The sequence below is a fragment of the Nymphalis io genome, chromosome 3, assembly GCF_905147045.1.
Source record: "Nymphalis io chromosome 3, ilAglIoxx1.1, whole genome shotgun sequence".
Classification (NCBI taxonomy): domain Eukaryota; kingdom Metazoa; phylum Arthropoda; class Insecta; order Lepidoptera; family Nymphalidae; genus Nymphalis; species Nymphalis io.
The window spans coordinates 3644241-3666866 of record NC_065890.1 but is presented as its reverse complement, the minus strand read 5'-3'; the positions used below and the strand labels follow the sequence as shown (position 1 = coordinate 3666866).

The 22626-nt window shown below is 34.7% G+C and overlaps 1 protein-coding gene across 4 annotated transcripts in view; it reads left to right on the top strand.

The window, feature by feature from the left end:
- The window catches only part of LOC126781288 (leucine-rich repeat and calponin homology domain-containing protein), a 60206-nt gene extending 38857 nt beyond the window's left edge, over positions 1 to 21349 (top strand). Inside the window, exons 3-11 of one of the 4 annotated variants that reach the window (XM_050506197.1) lie at positions 2768 to 3000; positions 6374 to 6510; positions 7969 to 8224; positions 8509 to 8647; positions 9998 to 10072; positions 11558 to 12233; positions 12347 to 12484; positions 12680 to 12757; positions 17903 to 21349. In XM_050506197.1, the coding sequence (XP_050362154.1) occupies positions 2768 to 3000; positions 6374 to 6510; positions 7969 to 8224; positions 8509 to 8647; positions 9998 to 10072; positions 11558 to 12233; positions 12347 to 12484; positions 12680 to 12757; positions 17903 to 18019 (1849 nt within the window). In that variant the 3' untranslated portion in view covers positions 18020 to 21349. Of the gene's footprint in view, positions 1 to 2767; positions 3001 to 6373; positions 6511 to 7968; positions 8225 to 8508; positions 8648 to 9997; positions 10073 to 11557; positions 12234 to 12346; positions 12485 to 12679; positions 12758 to 13116; positions 16667 to 17899 lie in introns of those variants that run through there. The other 3 variants (XM_050506196.1, XM_050506194.1, XM_050506195.1) reach the window with 3 other exon arrangements.
- Positions 21350 to 22626: the final 1277 nt, after the last annotated feature.

Genomic DNA, 22626 nt, shown 5'->3' with positions numbered 1-22626 from the left:
CAGGTTTTAAAACCCTATTGCATATCGAAGACCGGTATTACATAACGAGATAGGAAACAAAATGTGGTTGTAAATTACATAATGATTAACTAATAGCTACGTTCGTATTTCTCTAGAGTTTAAATCGATTTTGTGACATTTCATCTAAAAACGAAATCTATGTATATATGTATACATAGATAACAATAATTTAAAATATATAACTAAATATTAAATAAAACTAAAATACAATTTTATTATGTCCATTGTTCCATTGTGAGAAGCGATTTAAAAAAAAGCGATGACGTAACACTTCAATATCAATGGCCGATGGTCTGATACTATTAAAAATGAATACAAAGATAAACATCATCGAAACTTGTCTGGTTTCCCGTATGTAGAAAGCGTATTTACATTGCAATCGCCCATACCGTTCGTCTTCAGAATCTGGTGAAACTCCATTGTTAGCCTTTTACGGTTCTTGATAACGGTCGTTTATTGGTCGCTGTGGTGAGAAATATCGGTATGGCCTCATGATTGGATCAATTTGCAAATAAATCCATGATAATACTATGCCAATGCCTTGTTAAAATTAACTTTAAAAAGTGAGATTCATCCTTTCGAAAATACAGCATTGAAGTTGGTACATTACGTGTTTGTGGCTGGAATTTACATGATAACTGCTAAAAATAGTTATTCTAAATGTTATGTATTTGTTTTTCAGTGGAGTGTCTACAATAAAAAGCTATCGTCTCACTGCTATATAAATATTGCAAATAAAAGTAGTATAATAGATACGTCGGATATTGTTTAACTTTCCATTGATAGCACTCTCTAATAGATTGTGCACAGGTTCCAAGTGTTACAAGATCTCCTGCGCTTCTGGTATCGGCTTCTTTCAATGCACCGTCCATCGACCCCGTCTATTATTAATCCCGGCCTACCGTAGTTGAATCCAGTTTCGAAGCACGTCTAGGCGTCTAGACGAGGTATGGGTATCTGAGAAAAAACTACCACGTATGTATGTAAGTGCGTAAGGCTCGTTCGTTACGATTTGTAGAAATTCTAGAACGCAATTCGTTATATATGTATATATGTCGGTAATTGATACCATCAAATACTCAACGACAGGTTTGTCACCTAATCCGTATTGTGGTTGTTTTGTATTCACACGATTGGATGCTGTAATGAATCTCGTGGTTTCTAATTGCCTTGTGACATATTCGGCTTAAAAATAGTTGCTAAGTTACCTAGTGCTCGTGCTCTAGTTAAATACCAATTACATAAACATGTTGGTTATACATCAAATGTGAAAGCATTTTTCTGTTTTGTTAATGTTTAAACAGCGGAAATACATTTTTTTTTTTGCGGTACGTTAAGCACCTTCATATAGAATGGACATAGCGCGTGAATGATAGTTACGACTTGATAACAGCCACGATAGTCGTCCAGTGGTTCTTAACCTAAGATCATGGGTTCACGTTTTAATATTGACGTCATTCATTTAGAAGTAATCTTTTGTGAAGCCAATTTCGGGTAGGGGAAAAAGCAGCAGCAGCCTGCAATACAGGTAAAATATTTAAAAAAAAAACAGTTAATCTAAGCTTGAGCTGACAGCGATAATCTGAATTTGACAATATTTAGGAAATTATTGGAAAAATTTCAGTAATCCACGTATATGAAACGTCCCTAAAGCGTCAATATTTACACGATCTCATTTAGCGGCAGCGACCGAAATATTAGGTTGGGCGAGGAACGATTTATGTTTGAAGACGTGTTATTACACGCATACGGTAAAGTAGGTTCTTTGATTAAAAATAGTTTGCTTAGATTGATCGTTGCGTTCACACATGTTTTCGATACATTTACAAAACAAAACGTAATAACGTAGACTTTTTAGGAACAACTTTCATCTCATATGGGGTTACTTATTTGGCGACCAATCTCAAGGAAGTCTACCCAGCTGCGCAGGACATATATATTGCAGAATTGTGTGCGCAAACACAGGTGCACTCTCTATTCCGTCTGTCTCACAATTCGTTGGTACAGCAAATCCGATAAGACCGGACGCTAAGGCGCAGGGACGGCGGCTTCCGTGCGTTCCGAGGCACAGAAGTTTACACACTTCCAACAGACTCCGAGATGCTAATGCGAAATTTTCAACAGAAAAACCATGTGTTCTGAGGTTTGAATCCAGAACCTCGGGATCTGCAGTCTTATAAGGCCATTAGACCAACGAGGCATGGATGTATATACAAAAATCTTAATTTAATATCATAATTGTTTCTGCTTATATAAATGAATATCAATAATTATATGGTTATATCAATGTGGACCTTATTATTATTGTCATAGATATGCAATTTAACTGTTGCAAAAGATTTTTTTAGTTTCTTGCCTGCTCTTCTCAATAGTATCTTCATATTCCGAAACAGTGGTAACTTCTATTTACAATTAATATTTTAGAATGTCGATTCAAAAGTCACATAAGTCCCTCTTTGCGTTAAGTACATTTTGATTTTATCTGTAACTCGCTATCTGTCCCGGCTTCGCTCGAGTAGAAACGCATTTTTTTTTTCCATGGAACTTTCGCGGGTGCTCACTGAATAACTGACCAGTTTCATCACAATCGTTTGTATGGTTTAGGAATGCATAGAGAATGAACATATAAGCGTTCCTTTTTATTTATTAATAAAATAACTTGTTTTATACGTGATTTTTTTTTTTGAAATTCTCGTTGTTGACACCATAAGACATTTTGTATTAAAGTATTTTTGTTTTTTCACAGTTCAAACCAGCTAACAGAGTTGCCTCGTGAGGTATGTATGATGCCGTTACAAGTTCTTCTTCTACCGGACAATCTCCTGACGAGTTTACCGAAAGAGATCGGCAAGATGACATCTTTAGCGGAATTGGACGCGTCAAACAATAGGCTAACACAAGTTCCAATGAACCTTGGAGACTGTGCTGGTCTTCGATGTTTAAACCTTAGCAATAACCAGCTGGGGTTACTGCCGTTACGTAAGTTGCATATTGTCACACACACACACACACACACACACACATATATTTATAGTAATAAAAATAATTTATTATTTAGGAATTAAAAGAAAAAATGTTATAAAATATGCAATCTCAGAAAAGGTTTATAAAAATAGGCGGCAATTTCTGTCTAAGGCGAATGAAGAATGTTCCTACGATATGTATGTATGTACAATATACATGCACACACACGTCTATTAACATTCTAACGTAAAATTTACATACAGAAATTATAAATATTATAAAAAATGAATACTTTTTTATTTAAATTTATGTTTACGTTCAAATTAGTCGATCATTATAAATTTACATGAACTTTTAATAAAATGACAGGCGTAAGTACCTTTGTCGATGCAGGTATTATAGGAGGCATTATGGTTTCTTGCATTATTGCTAATGCATTGCCAACCCTGCGATTAACTTGTAAAGCCCCTTGCGTCTGTCATTACTATAAACTCAATGTGTTTACAGAGTCATTATATACATTCTCAAAACATTACGATTGTCGCGCAAAAACATTGTAATATCTCGAGAATTAAAGATGAATATAAATTTTAATAATATGAGTAAATGATAAGGTACATATGATGGATATTATTTATAAGATTATATAATCTTGTCTTAAGGACAAGTCGGCGTGGTATTAGTAATATACAGTTGAATAAATAAATACTTTTTATATTTTTTTTCTTTTATAGACATGTACTTAATATATGCAATAATACTTTGCAATTTCTTTTTCTCTTCAATAACATGTAGGCAAAGATTTCTCTACTCCTCCTCTGTTAAATTAAAATAAATAATTTTTTTCTCGTTTGTGATTTTGTTTACGACTTAATTTATTATATAATTCATGGGAGATATATTTTATGATGAACTAATTATTAAAAAAATAATAATAAACAAAATGGTATGACGCCACTCGCACGTGATTTCGACGCACATGGCAGTTTGCGTAAACTGGTTTATTTCGAATTTATGCACTGTGAGTTACAGTACTCCAAATGCAAAAATGCATTTTTCTCGCAAGATATTAATAGTAGTAGTCTGTAGTAAACGTCGATATGTCAAAATCGAAATATTATTTATTCAATTAAGTCTCTATGCACTATTGAACTGTCAGATTTTTTTTTCGTTTTTTTTAAGGGGCCTTTATAGGCAGCCTATATGTCAGCCCCATCGCTACACGCCAAATAAAAACAAAAACAGGCTTAAAAACTAAGACTAATTCAGTTTGAGAGAATCACGAACAAATTCATATACTTTAATTGCCGAAATACTTGAAGGTTTACTAAGAATATAATTAAAAACATCAATATTCATAAAATTTAAATTTAATTCATATTTTAGTGTTTCTCTCAAATTATAGTTACGAACACATGCCAATAACAAGTGTGAAACATCATCTAATACACCACATACTTGACAATTGGGAGTGTCACTTTTCCTCATAAGATGTTTAAACTTGCCTAGTGGCATGTGTCCGGATCTAAGTTTAAATACTATAACTAACTTACTTCTATTAATGTACTATTTACAAACCAGGGTATCCGAGGAGGCTCGGATTGCATCGTTCTATACCATATCCCCTTATCAAGCGATCTCTCATTAAAGTATTCATTCCAAATTTTAAAACAATTAATTTAGAATTTTGCAAAAACTTCGGTATAGTGTAGTTTAACATGGTAATCATCTCCAATAGTAAGAGCCAATCGATCCGCTTCCTCGTTACCAGTCGGACCGATGTGAACTGTCAGGTTAATTATTATAGTATAAAATTGAATGTAGGTAGAACTGCCACCGGTTCGGAATGTATGTACTTTCTATTACAAATAATTGGGAAGTAACTCCGTACATAGTCAACTGTATACAGTTAAATATATATTTCCAAAAGTTCTACTATGTAAGAAGTAAAAAATCGCATCTCAATCGTGATATGTTGAAAACCGATTGACAGTGATATACTATTTTGATGAGCGTATAATTTAAAGGTTATATTATTTATTTTAATCAATGTCGCATATAACTTTCTGACATTTCACGATCTCGTTCAACGGTTAGTTGGTTTTTATATTATAGGTTTACTGTATTTAGTTGCTATAATAAGTACAACCGATTAACGAATGAATTTCTAGTCGACTCTTCTTAGTAGATTCCACATTCCGAACCGGTAGCTTCGCCTATATCGATGGTAACAGTGAATGAAACTAAACAAAAACAATTAATGGTAAACGAATTCTTAAATAAAGTATTTTTAAGGTTTTTTTAAATGAATTAAATACTTACAAACAGCAAATAAAAATAAATTTTAATAATAGCGTAGTTATAAACAAGTTTTCGGTTAACATGTTTTGTGAATGTAACAACATTTTTAATACAACCTTTTTGCTTAGTCATAATAATGCTACCGGTCGTCAGTATTTTTTCTTAGAATCCAGTATTTATATCCTATAGTTTGTAAAAGGGGAACTTATAATCTATATGTATAGTTATTATCCCTTCACTTGCCTTGAATGAAATTGTATATTTTTTTATTTCATAAGTTCACAATATTGTTGAGTTATTTGCTTAATTTTTTAAGACATACGTTCCATCGTTCGGGCGTGATTGATTAACAAACGTACAAACACAGAAACTTATTCATATTATATTATTCTAATTGATTAAAATAATAAAGATGGATACGTTGATTAAGGTTAAGGTGTACTTATTTTTTGTGTGAGCCAGTGTAAATACAGGCACGATAAACATAACATCTTAATTTCGAAGGCTCATTGGAAATGTAAGGGATAATTAATATTTTTTTCTTCACTGCCAATGTCTATAGGCGGTTTCGACCACTTACCATTAGGTGGCCCATTTATTAGGAAATCAAGCTATTTAAAAAAAAACAACAAAAATATCAAATTTATAGAACTCAACAGAACAGATAGATTCAAAGGAAATACACAAAAATATCTTATATTGAAATGGAATTTACATCTCAAACCATTGCTAGCGTATACGTTTAATTTACATCCAGTTTCTGAAACATTGGTCAAATTCAGATTAACTAATTGGGCTTTAATCTTATAACTCATTGGCTGCCACGAGCGTTATCAGCCTATCAAGTTCACCAAAGATCATTCGAATCAGCGTTCCAGAAACTTGTTAACTGTCAATTCAAAGTTGAACAAAATTTTATTTAGATTTTTTTCTTCACGTGTCCCGTATACGTTACATTATATCCCAAAATCATTTTGCAATGTATAATTTTCACGCACACCAACGCAGTACATTTGACTTATGATATATATCAAATTTCCTCAAAGATATAGCAGTTTTTGTTAATAAATTATTGTTATATTTACAGAGATCACGTACCTCCGACTCGAGCACTTGGACGTGAGCTGTAATTGTATATCTTCGCTTCCATTAGAGCTCCGCAATATGAACACGATTATAACATTGAATTTGGACAACAATCCTCTCGTGTCACCACCCACTACAGTGAGTATCGATTAATAATATAATATAGGAATATATATAATTTAATATCGCCATTTGTTAGATTGCTTTCAATTTGACGAGCCTGGCGTGGTTGGTAGATACTTGGCTTTTCACGCCGAAGGTGGTCGATTCCCACCCAGGACAGACATTTGTGTGCATGAACATGTCTGTTTGTCCTGAGTCTAGGTGTAATTTTCTATATAAGTATGTATTTAGTACAAAAGAAAAGTAGTATATGTAGTATATCAGTTGTCGGGTTTCCATAGCACAAGCTCTGTACAAGCTTAATTTGGGATCAGATGGCCGTGTGTGAAAAATGTCCCAGGATATTATTATTATTGATTGAATGAATTCCATTATATTTAATTGGATTTATCGTCGTTACTCTTTAAAGCATTGTGCCTTTAATCTCGCTCTTTCAGGTTACCATAATATAAATTAAGATATAAAATTAAGGTTTATCTATATAAGTAATTAAGCATTTCAAGCAATCAATCAATGATGGTGATTCCGTCGGAATTGGTACTACCCACTCGTCTATTATTCTACCGCCAAACAACAATATTCTATATTGCTTCATGTTTCAAAAGTGAGCGAGAATCAGCTCAACAGAACATTTAATCGTAAGACCTCATGGTTGGCGGAATATTGTAGGTGTCGTTGTTTGTATCTACATCTTCGAAAGCAATGTCTAAAAGACACCGTTAAGAAGCCGAGAAAAAGAGCAGCTGGAATTTCGATAGGCATATCTTTACGCTCCTGCATAACTATCTCGTTATCACCGAGTGAAAGGCAAAAGCAAATATTGACTCATTTATCGACCCCGCAGATTCCCGTTAAATAAACACTTGCTAAGTTATTTATATATCCTTGTAATTATAACGGACCACTATAATATATTTTTAATTTTGATAGTTTTTTCATATGATATAACAAAAATTATGCTACCATTATTATTTTTTGTATATTATGTAAAAATTAAATTCAGTTAATTGAATTAATATTCGAGATTCTTATAAAGCATCGTGATCATTACAGGAATACTAGTGGTTGTCAACTGTTTCGAGTTTGAATGAGTTTTAATACGATAACGGAGATAAAAATATAACAGTAACAGCCTGTTAATGTCCCACTGCTGGGCTAAGGCCTGCTCTCCCTTTTGAGGAGAAGGTTTGGACTTTATTCCACCACGCTGTTCCAATGCGGGTTGGTAGAATACACATGTGGCAGAATTTCAATGAAATTAGACACATGCAGGTTTCCTCACGATGTTTTCCTTCACCGTCAACCACGAGATGAATTATAAACACAAATTAAGCACATGAAAATTCAGTAGTGCTTGCCCGGGCTTAAACCCACGATCATCGGTTAAGATTCACGCGTTCTAACCACTAGGCCATCTAAAAATATAACAACGGTGACAAATTAAACTAAACTGATATTTCGTTATGTTATTAGATTTGCATGCGCGGGCGCGTGCACATATTCAAATATCTCGAGAATATGGCGATAAAGGATTCGTTGCCGGCACACAGAAGAGTAGACGAAACGAGACGGTCAGCGAAGCACACATCGTACATCAGCACACCCAACAGCGGAACACATCAGATCACGTCGGGTAACGCGACCATCGACTGCCTGAGACACAAACCGAGACACGTCGTGGACAGCGGATACTGTACTGATGGCGTGGAGAAGAGGTGGTCGAACGATGGTAAGTGTTTCTTATAGTGACTGTTTTTTCAATTACACGTTCAAAATATCTTATTACCAGTATATAGTTTAGTATTAATAAGTATGAGATTTTAAGAAAATTGTGTCGAAAACAGATAATAACATTATATTAGAGGCTTTTGATCCGACCTGGTACTTTTGTTTACATAGGTATCAACGCTGTAACGTAATTTATTATTTTCCTTTGTAATATTGAAACTTCTTAGCCCACTTTGCCATTCTGTCGGGGCGCAATTTTTTCTTAAAAATATGTTGTACGTGCAGCGTGTGGCGAGGCGGGCGGCGGGTCGGGCCGCTCCACTCCCAGCACGCCCTCCACGCTGTCGCCCGGCGCCGCTCTGTCGCGGGCGCAGTCTCTGTCCAGCGAAACTCCCCTCGCCCCCCTCACGCCTATACTCACAGGGTACGTACCACGAGTTATTATACGGGGGTCTTGTAGTATACGGATTTTTATAGACGTTTAATCTTTGCAATATTAGAAGAGTTGAGGCTTATCTTATTGTGATATAGTTTCTTACATAATTATAATTTTTAGTCGTTGGTTTCGAAAAGTTCAGGGATTTCGTAGTTTGAGCGTTACAATGTCCTATTTAACTTTATTTTTATATGTATTATAACAGTTAAAGCAATTCACTCTATATCGTACTCAATTCGACAAGACTAAAGGTCAAAATTAATAATGAATGGTATATATTCTGTTCATTTTCATGATGAAATATTATTAACAAAATGGTATGAGTTAACAAATGACGCTCTCGTGGGAGATACATAATATAAGTGAATTTTAATTTTTTTAAATTTATTTATTTAGTTACGACCTCTTTTGTAGAATATTTTTTCACGCAACATAATGATCATAAAAATGATATATTATATCACTTTAATTATATGTAATTAAGGACATTAAAAGGAAATTTATTACTTTAAATATTTTAAATTAAATTTTGTAGTCAGTTATATGTTACATGAAAATACAATACAAAATTTAAGTAGTAATAAATGCTGATATTGATTTTAACAAGAAATAATAATTTTCGTCAAATATAATACAGTACATTACCCAGAAATATGTCTTTGTATATTTGTAAAACCTTAAATATTAAAAAACACGACTGCTCTAAATGAATGAATTAATTACCAGCGGTGTATGGTTTCTAACGATACCCCATACATCCAAATCGGTTCAGGCGTTTAAAAGTTATGTTGGAATAACATACATACATAAAAATCTGAAAACATTACTCTCCTTTTTTGGGACAGTTGTGAAGAAGACCCAGGAGTAGATATTTTACGAACGACTTAAAATTGTCAATAAAATTAAAAATTATAATAATAATACTCCGCTTCTACTAGTTAATTTAATTCGCCTGTAAATAACCCAACGTTGGGCAAAAGCTCGGAAATCGGTTTTGGAGCTTTCATTCATGTATTTTAATAATGTGATCAGTTAAAATTAACATTTAAATTGTAAAGTAAAATAATTAAATGATTCATTTACAATTATTATTTCATCTTGAAAGTGTATAGTATATAATGATTTGGGACTTCCGTAACGCTTCTGTTTTCGACACTTCTCACTAATAGACTTCTTCTAGTGTTTATCTAGTTGCTTATATAATTTTTTAAATGTTTTTTTTTTTATCTATCACGTTGGCCGATTCAGAGGTAAACAAAAGTTTTGGCTCGTCCTCACATCATCACCCTTCATATTCCGTCCCCCTTTTTATATTAACCCCGGTGTTGTCCCTTTCAGCCTCCGTATATCACCTGAAGGGAACATTTCGAATGGCGAGGATAAGAGTAAATTAGCTCATCAGCAAACGTACAGGTACATCATACACATTCACGGACATGCGGCACTATATGTTTATATGTTTATTGTGACGTCATTTTGCTACGTCGCATGTGTTTATGGCTTTTATTTATTCGAATGGATGTAAAATGCACCTAAATCTTTATGTACGTGGTAGGGCCTCGTGAAAGCCCGTCTGTGTAGGTAACGCCCACTCATCGCATACACGTTATACCGGTAAATTGTATATAAGTATTCATTTACTGGTGGTAGGGCTTTGTGCAAGCTCGTCTGGGTAGGTACCACCCACTCATCAGATATTCTACCGCAAAGCAGCAATACTTGATATTGTTGTGTTCCGGTTTGAAGGGTGAGTGAGCCAGTGTAATTACAGGCACAAGGGACATAAAATCTTAGTTCCCAAGGTTGGTGGCGCATTGGATATGTAAGCGATGGTTGACATTTCTTACAATGCCAATGTCTAAGAGCGTTGGTGACCACTTACCATCAGGTGGCCCATATGCTCGTCCGCCTTCCTATTCTATAAAAAAAAAAAAAAAAATTTAGTATTATTGTGTTCCGGTTTAAAGTGTGAGTGGGCTAGTGTAACTAAAGGGACATAACATCTTATTGCTCAAAATTTGGTAATGTATTAGCGATGTAAGGATTTGTTAATATTTCTTACAGTGCCAATATGAATGGAAGGTGACGCCTTACCACTAGTAATCTCATTTGATAGTCTGCCTAACAATTAAAAAAAATGTAACGCGATAAAGTATATATTTATTATGATCATAACGATGTAATCCTCCAGACCGATTTCGGCCACGGCGTCCAATCTCAAGAGAGATTAGCCAACTGCGCAGGAGATATTATAGTGCACAAGTGTGTGCGCAAACAGAGGTGCATTCTCTCTTCCCTCACTCTCATAATCGGATGGGACGGCAATCCGACATGACCAGCAAGAGTTCAGGCGCAAGACCAACGGCTTTAGCGAGGCACGGGACTGTACACACTTCCAACTTTCTCCGGGATGCAACTGGGAATTTTCTGACAGAAAAACCCAATAATTTTTTATTGGCCCGACCTGGGAATTGAACCCAGGAACTCCGGGTCTGCGGCCTTACATTAAGTCACTCGACCAACGAGGCAGTCAAGTCATAACGATTTAATGGTGCACTTTATAGACATTGGACCATGTGAATGTGATCAAGGCTCTATGTATGCTTCCAGTTGTAAATGCCGACTTAACCGACACTTGCGTGGATTGAATGGGGTTGTAATTGAAATCGCTCTTTTAACCTTCACATATATGACAAGGGGTCTTTTACGAATACCTATGGGAGGCTTTTAACCGTACTAATACCGCTATTACGTCAGCTTTGTATAATGCTTCTACTAAAAATTCGCACGAGCTTCAGTACACGTTTACAATTTAACGTTGAATAGAAAAAAATTATAAACCACGCAAGTACTTCATAAATTTCGTTGAACTAATGAAAATAAATTCGCAAATTGCAGACAATACAAAGAAGCCCTAAGACAGCAGCGTCAGCAGGACGTGTACCGGCCGCGCTGCGACCAGCCCTCCCCCTCTCCCGAGCTGGACTCCAACCCGCACTCCCTCAACCAGAGCCCCGTGCACTTCCAGAAGTCCCCTCACTCGCCCATCAACGGATATAGTAACGTATCTCCCTACAACCGTTCGTTGTCCTCGAACTCCACAACCTCACCTAACGCTTCCATTGTCGCACCCAACTCCCCCGTCCTCCATTCGACGCCCCGAAGATTTCAAGCACAGAACGGCAATCAGGAAAAGGTGGAGGAGACGAAACGACCCGTCCAAAAAGTCGTTCCGTCGCGAAACGTCAACAAAATGTACACGTCCGTCAACGGCAACGTCGACTACACGCGACTGAACGGCTCGGACACGTATTCGAAACCGACCTCCCCGAGCAAGTCTCCCACGAACACGATAGGGTACACGAACAGTCTCAAATCGAACATACCGAGGACGGTGAATGGTGACGCGAAATTGTTAACGACGACGGTCTCATACTTGAAAGGAGCGGGCGCGAAGCCGGCGGCCAAGATTGCCTGGAATAAAGACACGCCTCCGGACAAGCTCAGCTTCACCATGAAGAGAGAGTTCGATAAGCAGAAGGAGGAGTCGGAACTTCTGCAGCAGTTGAGGACGGTAATTATTACAATCTAATGAAATGTTAATTTTGCAGCATAACGTGTAAATATCTATTTAACTACCGCAAAACGTAATAAATCGATTGGTCACGTATAAGTTGAATTTTCCAGATAATCGAGAGCCGACTGAAGATGTCGCTGCCGGAGCAGCTGGCGCCGGTGCTGGCGGACGGCGTGGTGCTGTGCCACCTCGCCAACCACGTGCGGCCGCGGTCCGTCGCCTCCGTGCACGTCCCCTCGCCTGCGCAGGTTAGTTCATACCGTGTGTGTTCTGTCTCTCTCTCTTTTTTCTCTTTACTAAATGTTAACACGTATACAAAAGATGTTGTGTCCAATAATAATTATTTTAATATACTAAGAAACCATACCAAAAAAATTATATTTGTTGTTTATATAAGTAAAATATGTGCGAATTTTTATGTATTATAATTAATTTTTTTTCAGCCAAAATTAACAATGGCAAGATGTAGAAGAAACGTCGACAACTTTCTGGAGGCGTGTCGAAAAATAGGAGTCGAAGAGGTGCGTTAAAGTTTTATATTTATATCTTGGATAACATACAAATTAAATTGAAGTATTTTTTTATTACTTACTATAATCGATTGCTCGTAGCTTTAGATTCTGTCAATTCTGTAACTTAATTATTATTTTATAACTGAATGCTTTACTCGTAAAACTTAACATATTCGTATACCGTACTCGTAACCCTAGTTTTTTATATATAAATAAGTGGAAACATTCGATTTAAATAATACGTCACGTCGTTTTCGTACGTCATCGTCTTTCCAAATTTCGGCACGCGTCGCCCGCCGTATGTGTCACTAAGCGCGAGTGGCGTGTGTGCCGAATGTGTCACTAAGCGAGGGTGGCGTGTGTTCCAGGAGGACGTGTGCGCGGCCGCAGCCGTAGTGTGCTCGGCCGACACGCCCGCCCTGGCGCGCACCGTGCGGGCGCTCCTGGCACACGCCACCGCCGCGAAGGCCCCCCACCCGCCGTCCGACCCGCCGTTCGACCCGCCGTCCGACCCGCCGTCCGACCCGCTGTCCGACAGCCCCGAATTCGACTCCATCGAAGTGAACTACGACCGCTCCCGGCACAGGTACGGCGAGGACAGGTACATCAGCAACTTCAACTACAACGATCAGGACTACACATTCGACGAGTCGGAGGAGCACCAGCTCGGGTTCGACGGTAGCGCCGAGTCGCCCCCGGGCGTCCAGTACTCGCCGGTCTACCCCGAGGAGACGAGGGTCCGGGGACCGTACTACCAGAAGAATAGGATTCAGTTTGTCACACCGTTCTGCAAGGGCGACGGCGTGTTCAAGAATGATAATTTCGAAATATATGACACGGATGAGGTCGATTTTCCGATCGTCTTGACCGAGAAGACGATCGACGCGGATAGATACGACAGGGGGAAGATGAATCTTGACATACGACGCAATTACGATTCCAATACGACAGCAGTCGAAACTGAAACGGCGAGAGACAGAGAGAATAGAATTTTCTATACTTGTCTATGCCTCGGAAGTTTTATTGTGTCTACGATTGCGCTTATTCTATATCCTCTGTGAATAAGAGCGGTAGATTGTTTCCAATATTCACCACTGCCTTTCACATTTGATCTGATTTATCATAAAAATAAGACCCTATTTATACAGAAACTTTTGCAGCTATATACTCAATATCAAACTTGCGACAACACCGATTCACTTTAAGTGACTTGGTTGCGGATGAATGAGGAATAAATACGCATTATATTATATTAATGCGACTGACTACGCGGCATGAAATATGGATTGCCTTCAAGAAACATCGCTATGGTATAACATTTTTACAAATTGTAAATTTAATACAAGAAAACTTCATGTGTGACGCGACTTTATCGCTGCAAAATTAGTCACGTCATAGAAATAAGGCTGTAGAAATGAATAGTTGTTAGTGTAATGAAATACACGGTTATTTCCATTTAGTGCACACAATGCCTTATAATGTATAATATAACAGTTAAACTGTGATCGAAATCAAATTGAGGCTGCTGTTTAAGATTGAATGCGGCACTTATATATTTCTATTTAAAATTACGCACAAATGAAATATCCGAAAAACCAAAAGGTAATTAAATATTTAAAAAAAAACATATATTAATGCCACACAAATGATAGTCTATGTGATTTTGTATTTGAAAATATCTTGACTCAGTTGAAAAATTATGGAATTGAATAGTGATTTTTTTTTACTATTGTCTATTTTTAATAAAAATTTTTGAATATTTTCTCCATAAACGATAGACAAAGTGCCGCTTTCGTATCTCTTAAGACTGATGAAAGGAAATTGAAAGTATTGAAATGTTTAAGGAATTGTATTACTTTAATAAATTCGGTTTGTTGGTACAAGTTTTCATAGTCAAGTTCGGTGGAATACGTCGGATTAATATGGACCAAATCAAAAATGGTGTGATTTACAAATAATCAATATGAGCCAATGTTCTTAAAATGAAAAGATGCGTTCCAGTAATTATTTTGATGTTTTGTGTACATTTTTATATTATTTAATGTTAAAAATAATTATAATCATTGATTGTATTCTCTGTAACATTTTCTATCCGTACTTAGATTGTCATTTTCAAAGAGATTCTATATTTAAAATTTCATGAAATCACTAACACTCTAAATAAACTGCCAAACATATTTTTTTTAATTAAGTACACAGGAATGTTTTTCTATGTTTAATGTCTCATTTTTCACTCTTTTATATTTCTTTGCTATACATATTTAAAAAATAAATTATATAATTTTTAGGTGAGGTAGGTACTATTTATTTAATTATTGTTTCGTTATAATGTGTTGATTGATGTGTGTGTTTTTTTATATTTTTATATAAATAAAGAAGATCTCAATTTTTGTTTGCAATGTAATATGATTATAGGGGTATGTATTTACGTTTTATATTATACATTAATTTATTTAAAAACTTATTTACCCAGGCTTAAGCCGAGCACGGTATTGATACAGCTGCGTTATTTTGATTCCATTATATACATATAATGAAGTTACAACTTCAGATAATCTGATGTAATTATACCACAAGATAACTACCCTTGTATATAAGTCTGTCTTCCTGAAACCGTATTTTTATATGAATATTTAAATTTTAAATTGATCATTTGTAGTGCCAATGGTATTCTTACGTTATAACGAAATAATTTTTCAGTTGTATAAATACCGTTATAAATGAATCGCATTAAGTTACGTGTATCACAATGACTTAATTACTATTGCACTTATTAATAAAACGCTTAGATATTTTAATCTTTTTAAATTATATTGTAGTTATATTCATATGTTTGTAACTTTTTTTGTGTAAAACAATGTACGCTTCGCATTAAGTGTCATAATGTTATCGATGTGTACTGTAAAATTACGTGCATAAAAATTTGTATGTGCATAGACCCACACATACACAAATGAAGTTTTTTTTACTTGCGTTTCAATAAATTGATATATTATAGTAAGCCGTCTGGAGCGGACTTTATAAAAAAAAGAGTAAGGATTACTGCGGTGCAATGCATAAAGATGTATGAAATTTGTGAAAATGATAATAAACTCAGTTTGAAAGTACAATGTTTCACGAAAATATTGGTGCATTAGTTTTTATGGATAATTAAGATCGTAATTATAATGTACGAATTAATTTAAAACGTAGTTCTACCCAATTGAATATTTCTTATAAAATAAGAATCGTATGCCTTATTCGAAATTTCATATCGTTATTGTATTTTTAATGCAAACGCGTAATTATAATATTTAATCGTAGGCCGTTTACAGTTTAAAAACATTAAGCAACGAACTTACAATTAATATAATTATTGTTTGTAACGATATTTCTATTACAATATCTCGGAACCCGGATTTATAATTCATTCAACTGTAAACGGTTCTCGGTAGTTCGTAGTGATATTTAGACTTATCTTTTGAGGCTTTTTTCGTATAGTAATTGGATAAAAGATTTTTTTTAAAAGACATTTTTAAATTTAATCAACAATAACGAATATTCCTAAAAAAATGCCAACCTTACCTGTGTTGCCAACTACTTCGGTGATTTTGCATTTATTCATAAGCTTGTGTATTAAATATATTATTACCCATATATTTACGACTTAGCGACTTGAAATGTAAATTATACTCTTATTTCAAATTTGACATCAAACAAATATATTGTTTGCTTATCTAACCGCTAGGGGCGCTGTACGCACACTTCACAGACATTTTTAATGTATACACAGTATCAACTGCTGTATTGTTATATTAAAAATGTCGTTTCTTTTATTGATTTCATTATTTTTCTCAACTATACAATTTTTTCAAAACTATTACAATAGTTTTTATAGTAAGGTAGATTATTCTACATTTTTGGTCGTTCGAGTCAACAACTTGCATTCCAAAGATGTTTTAATATTATTTAAAAGATTATAGTATTTTTATTAAATAAATAATTAAACAGTATTTGTATGTTTTGATTCTAAAGTTTGTTTATGTCTTATTTTTTATAATTAATGCGTATATGTATGATTTTTTTATAATAGGACCTATCTATATATTTTATTACAATAACTGTAAACTTGCACAAGAATAAGTATATTCATTTCCTCATTTAGCGTTCAAGTGTGCATTTTTAATGCATTTACTAAGAATATATTGTAATGTTGCCACAATATTGAATATTTTTGCAATCTATGTATTATTTTATAATAGTTCTTAATTACAATGGTTATATATAACGGACAGTTGTTTATATTTTAGTCGCATTATATACATTGGTAGCCAACATAGATATATAATAGATTCACATATAATTACTTTCAGATTTAACATATTTGAAGTCTTTGATCTTTCTATATGATATTTTCAACAGCTTTTTAAAAATTAATTATTATTGAGCTTTAAATTTTCAAGTACAACATTTTTATATACTTAAGTACATACATAATATTATATAGACTAATATATAATTTATTCATAAATATAATATATTTATTGGCTTGTGGTGCTTGGGTATGTGTTTAGTATATGGCTGGTTTTAATGATTTAATTGCAAATTGTTTGGCTAATTGAATTATATGACTGATTGTAAAAAGACGAAGCGCCGCGGGTCGGTTGCTTGTTTGTGTTTATTGGCTTAATGTAGTTTCTTGCCTCGTTTAGTTCAGGCGTTTAAACCAGTCCGCCGATCTATTCCATTACAAATTTAAGATGTATATTTAAATTATTGAGTATTTTCTGTTGTTTTATTGGTTTCTTATTTAATAAGCACACTATTGTGCGAACGCTATCATCAAGTGTTTTTTTTATTAATATTACATAAATTTTAAAATGTTTGTTTATGGTTACTGTACGGATGCGTTTAGATATATTTTCGGCAAACGTATTTACGAAATGTACTTCCTTTGTTTTGTACTTACGATATTTTTTCTCAATTTTAAAATAAATTTCTCATTGGCATCGCAATTGTTTTATTCGACTCACATTATCCCCAGGCGGGCCTCCGGTCGTAAATCCATACGATCTCGTCGCCAAATATTACCCAAACTTTATTTGTGCATGGGACATTGAAGTCAAACGTGAGTATTAATTTGGACTGCAATATAAATTCCCTTCCACTCAGAAGCTGATGTGCTGCGCGGCGGACGTGCTGGAGGGCAAGGGCACGGTGCAGGTCGCCATCACGGTGACGGAGCTGCTGCGCCGCCACCTCGCCTCCCCCCCCGCGCCGCCCGCCACCTAGCGCCGCCCGCTCGCGCTCGCGCCGCTCTCGCTCACACTGTAGACCGCCCGTCCGGCTCGAAGGACCACGTCACTTCCCGACCGGTGCTGCGTGCCGCGCGACGGACTCGTACTCGATCTGTCGTCGCTCGGGACCGTGTGTTTCGAATCGTTCCGGGGAGGTCGGGTTCTTGACGAGTGATTTTTATTCGTGCTACCTATGCTCGTAGGTTAATGATCGGTAAAAGTTATTACTAGTCAATAGAAATACTGATACTATATTTGATACTGCGTGCGGTTATTTACGACGGCAGTGTATATTATGCATTTATCGCGACGAATGAATAAGCCGATTGATTGAAACGTCTTCCGAGTAGTAAAAATAATATCATCAAATCTTTGAAGTAATCATGTAATTTTTATTTCGTTTGTTTATCGGTTGGTGCACCACATTACTTAAATTTAAATTTAAAAATAAATACGACATTTTCGTAATGCACTTGAATAATTAGGATTTAGGTAAAATTAGTGATTATTTAATAAGTCATTAACATTGAAAAATGTTTGGCTAACTTGTTAGCTATGACTGTAATGAAATTATGCGCACATGCTAAATTTTAACGTGTTTTTTTGTCTTTTAATTAAAACTTTTTGATTATTATATGAGTGATTGATGATCAGTTAAAATCATTTAAAAAAATTGATTTTAAAAATAGTTTATCTATTTAATGCACTACTTCACAAAATTATTACAATTGCATATTATATTGCATTACGATGTTTTGCTATGATTAATGTTTTGCTGTGATTGATTCTAATTTTTTAAAGCACAAGCTGTTCATAGACGATTTTCACAAGAGTATCAAAAACCACAAATATGCTTTATGAAATGCGTGGAGTGGAGATTTTTCCGTAGGAAGAACTACTACGGAACTACTATCTATATGGAAATACTATCCAGCAGATGGCGTTGTTTTTCCACGAATTTCTATCAATAGCAATTTAAGTAAATTCCTGTTAAATAAATCTTAACTGAATCACATCATTGAATTGTGATGCTCCCAAGGTTGCTAGAACTTTGACGATGTAAGGGATTTGTTAATATTTCTTATAAAGCCAATCCATGGTCATTAGTGACCACATATGATTATGTGGAACATTAGCAAGTCTGTCTACCATCATTAAATGAAATTTCACAAAATTTAATTGAATAAGTATATGTAATTTTCCATCAAGTGCTTTACGCAAATCACGAATTTAATATAAGTGAATTTTTCGGTACATTTACACATGTTAGTTGTAGGCACTTAGGACTTTTTGTCGAACTATTCTAGACAGCACTTCACGTTGCCTTAATATTTACTTAATCTCGGTCGGATTTTACCGAGCTCGGATGTATGGACCATATTGTTGTGCGTTGAAGCTTAATAAAATCACACAAACGCCATTGATATGCTTTAATTCGTATTTTTATAGTGTTATAGACTAAAATGTAATAAAAACATTCATCACAAATTTGTAATAAAGATCTTTAGTGCTTTGCAATAAAGTTCAATATTATTCGATATTGATGAATTATCTTTGAATGATTTTACAAAGTATATGTTGATTAACTAAGACTGAAAATCGGTCGAATAGGTTTTGTAATATGCTTACAGTTTAAATAGAATATCGACTTGATAGGATCTCGAGACTGACATTACGTGCTTCGTCGTAAACCATAGTGCCATTTTTGTCAATAATTTTGAACTTGATCACTTCAACAAAACATGATCAAATTTGAACAAGCCAATGAGCTTCTTAGATTTGAAAATAGAAGTAGGTTTTTCACATTAAGTGTACCTTATGAGTGTTTCACTCAAAGACCATTTACAAGAAGCGATATTTTATATAGTGTATCTATTAGATTAATTGTGTGAATCTTAGAAAAAGATAACATTGATTCTGACATTTCGACCTAATGGGACATACCTGTTGATATTATGCTCGAAATTATGTATGATCTATCTATATCAGATGTTATCTAAGGAACACACTGAATAATTGTCTCACAAAATTGACCACTCTCTAGATAGAGACAAAACGATTGTGCGTTTATTATCTGTCACCTGTGTATAGGATTGTATTGACTAATTATTGGACGTATCTCTATCTCTCTCACACATAACGATACGTATTTTCTTCAAATGTCCATTCTGAAAGTAATGTCGCTATCATAATAAAAAAATCACGATTCCGTTCGTGTTTTAATGTTAACGTAATTTTGGAGCTTTATGATTATCATGACAAAATATTGAATTAATAAGAAGCTTGTGCTCACTCACATTCATTCAAGGTTTTATTATATAAGAAATGTCGAATTATATTTTATTTAAAAATTTAATCCTTTGTGCCAATCATTTATTTTTACCAATATTGGTATTTAAGTGCAAACTGGTCTCCACGGCGATCTTCTAGATTTACAAGAATAATGGCATAGATTGTGTACAAATTAAATTTTTCACCATAGACAAGTCATGTCATAGAACGCAGAGTGCGTGCAAATTTTTTTTCCGGCGTTCGATACTTAAGCTATATTTGTATATATTAAGAATAATACACATTTTATTATAATTCATTCACTACCGGTTTCGGTGAATTGAAATAATACTCATAATTATTTTATATCGATTTAATTAGGATAAATTTTATTCTCGTCAATATAAATATAGTCAATTCGATTGTAGAATAAATTATTTGATTGTGATTATTTTGTGTTATTTTGTGATTGTAATATAAGCTGGACAAGTGCTTTTAGTTTATATGATATCTATGTAATTGTAATTTAATGATTTATCATCACAAGAATATTCATTTTATTTTTAATGATTTATGTTGTATTGTAACGGTGTTACCATATTATTTACATTTTTTTAATAATACCGAATATAATATGTGTTTGCTAATTCCTCGTCAGTACATTTTTTTTTTATTTTGATGAAAGTTATATTGTGATAAACATTATTATCCAACTTTTTTTTTTCAATATTAGTTTTTTTTCACTATAAATGTTTGTGCATATTAAAAAAAATGATATATTAATTAATCACCTGTGTATTGAAATTATTGGTATGTATAAAGTAGGTAGGAAAAAGAACTGAAACTAGAAACGAGATGAAAAGAAGAGTCGAGTCTTTGTCCTGTTCAAAGATAATGTGCCAAAGACTATGGTTGAAGGTTTTTTTTTTATTTGTAAAATAGTAATTTTTCCTTGTAATGCACTGGTCTCTTAGTTTAAGTATGATGTAGCAATATCGTATCGTACCCACGTGTTTATATGTAGATACAAATAAAAGTATACATATACATTTTAGATATTTGTTTTATTTACCTTATATTTGAAGAAATTATATGCTTAAACAAAGGTAGATGAATATTTAGTAGTACTTGACGTTGGTAGCTTTCTGGTCCCCGAAGGAAGTGTGACCTAATTAGGCAAACATTTTTGATGTTTGAGTTACAGTTTACAATTTTAGTTTTAGTGGAAGAACGGGACTTGCTTTTTTGCTCATTTTTTTAACACGTGCGAACTAAGCAACAGCTAAACTAAACTGCGGTGCACCGTACACGGCGCCGTGCTTCGGCACGACGCCGCGCCATCTACCGGTAGCGCTGTGCCATAACACGGTGGCCGGTGCCGAATCGTAAACATGTGTCCACGTCCTAAGGCGGATAAGTTTACTATTAGCTTTTACACAAGAGAGACAGCAAAAGAGAGAGAGAGAGAGAGCTACAACACAAAAGAGTTTGTTTTCTTTACTTGTACTTACATTTTTATTCTTCTTTGTTTCTTCATTATAATTAAAATAGATATATATTTCTATTTTATTATATATTATTGTCTAGTGATTGAATTTTTAAAACGAAAGTGGCCTTATAGCATATTTAGGCTCAAATGTTGTTAAAATATAAAGATATATAAGTTAAAACAAATATATATATATACAGTTTTCTGTTGAAAAAGGATATAAGTACTTGAAGAACAATTTGGTTCGAATCAACAAACCTAATAAAATAATTATCGCAAAAAAATATTAAGCCTCTATGGTTCTTTTGGTCTTATCACTACATATTATAAAACAAAGTCTCCCGCCGTCTGTGTGTCTGTCTGAACATGAAACTTAAAAACTGCCGAACGCATTGTTATACGGTTCTTACGATATGTGGGGCTCGCCGGTGTGCAGGTTCCAAGTGCGCCTCGAACATCGGAATATCCACTAAAACACCAGCGGTACCCTTTCCGTCTTAACGAGGAGCGCCACGGGATCGCTTTCGCATGCTACCGTGAATATAATGTACCCTTTTTTTTTTTTTTTTTTTTTTTTTTTTTTTTTTTTTTTTTTTTTTTTTTTTTTTTTTTTTCGGGGAGGAAAGGCATTTACGCCTGCCGCCCGGTCCGGGGGGACCGGGACGGGTATGTGGGACTCACGGGGCAGAGGGCCACCGTCCTACCCACTAAAACCTCCCCGGATTTCCGCCTCTCCGCAAGGCGGCGGGGTCACGGGAACGTTGTGACTTACAACCGCAACCCCGCCAGCGGTCGTCGCCATAAGGCGACCCATCTCGAGAGCGCGCCAGGATGTTAGGGGC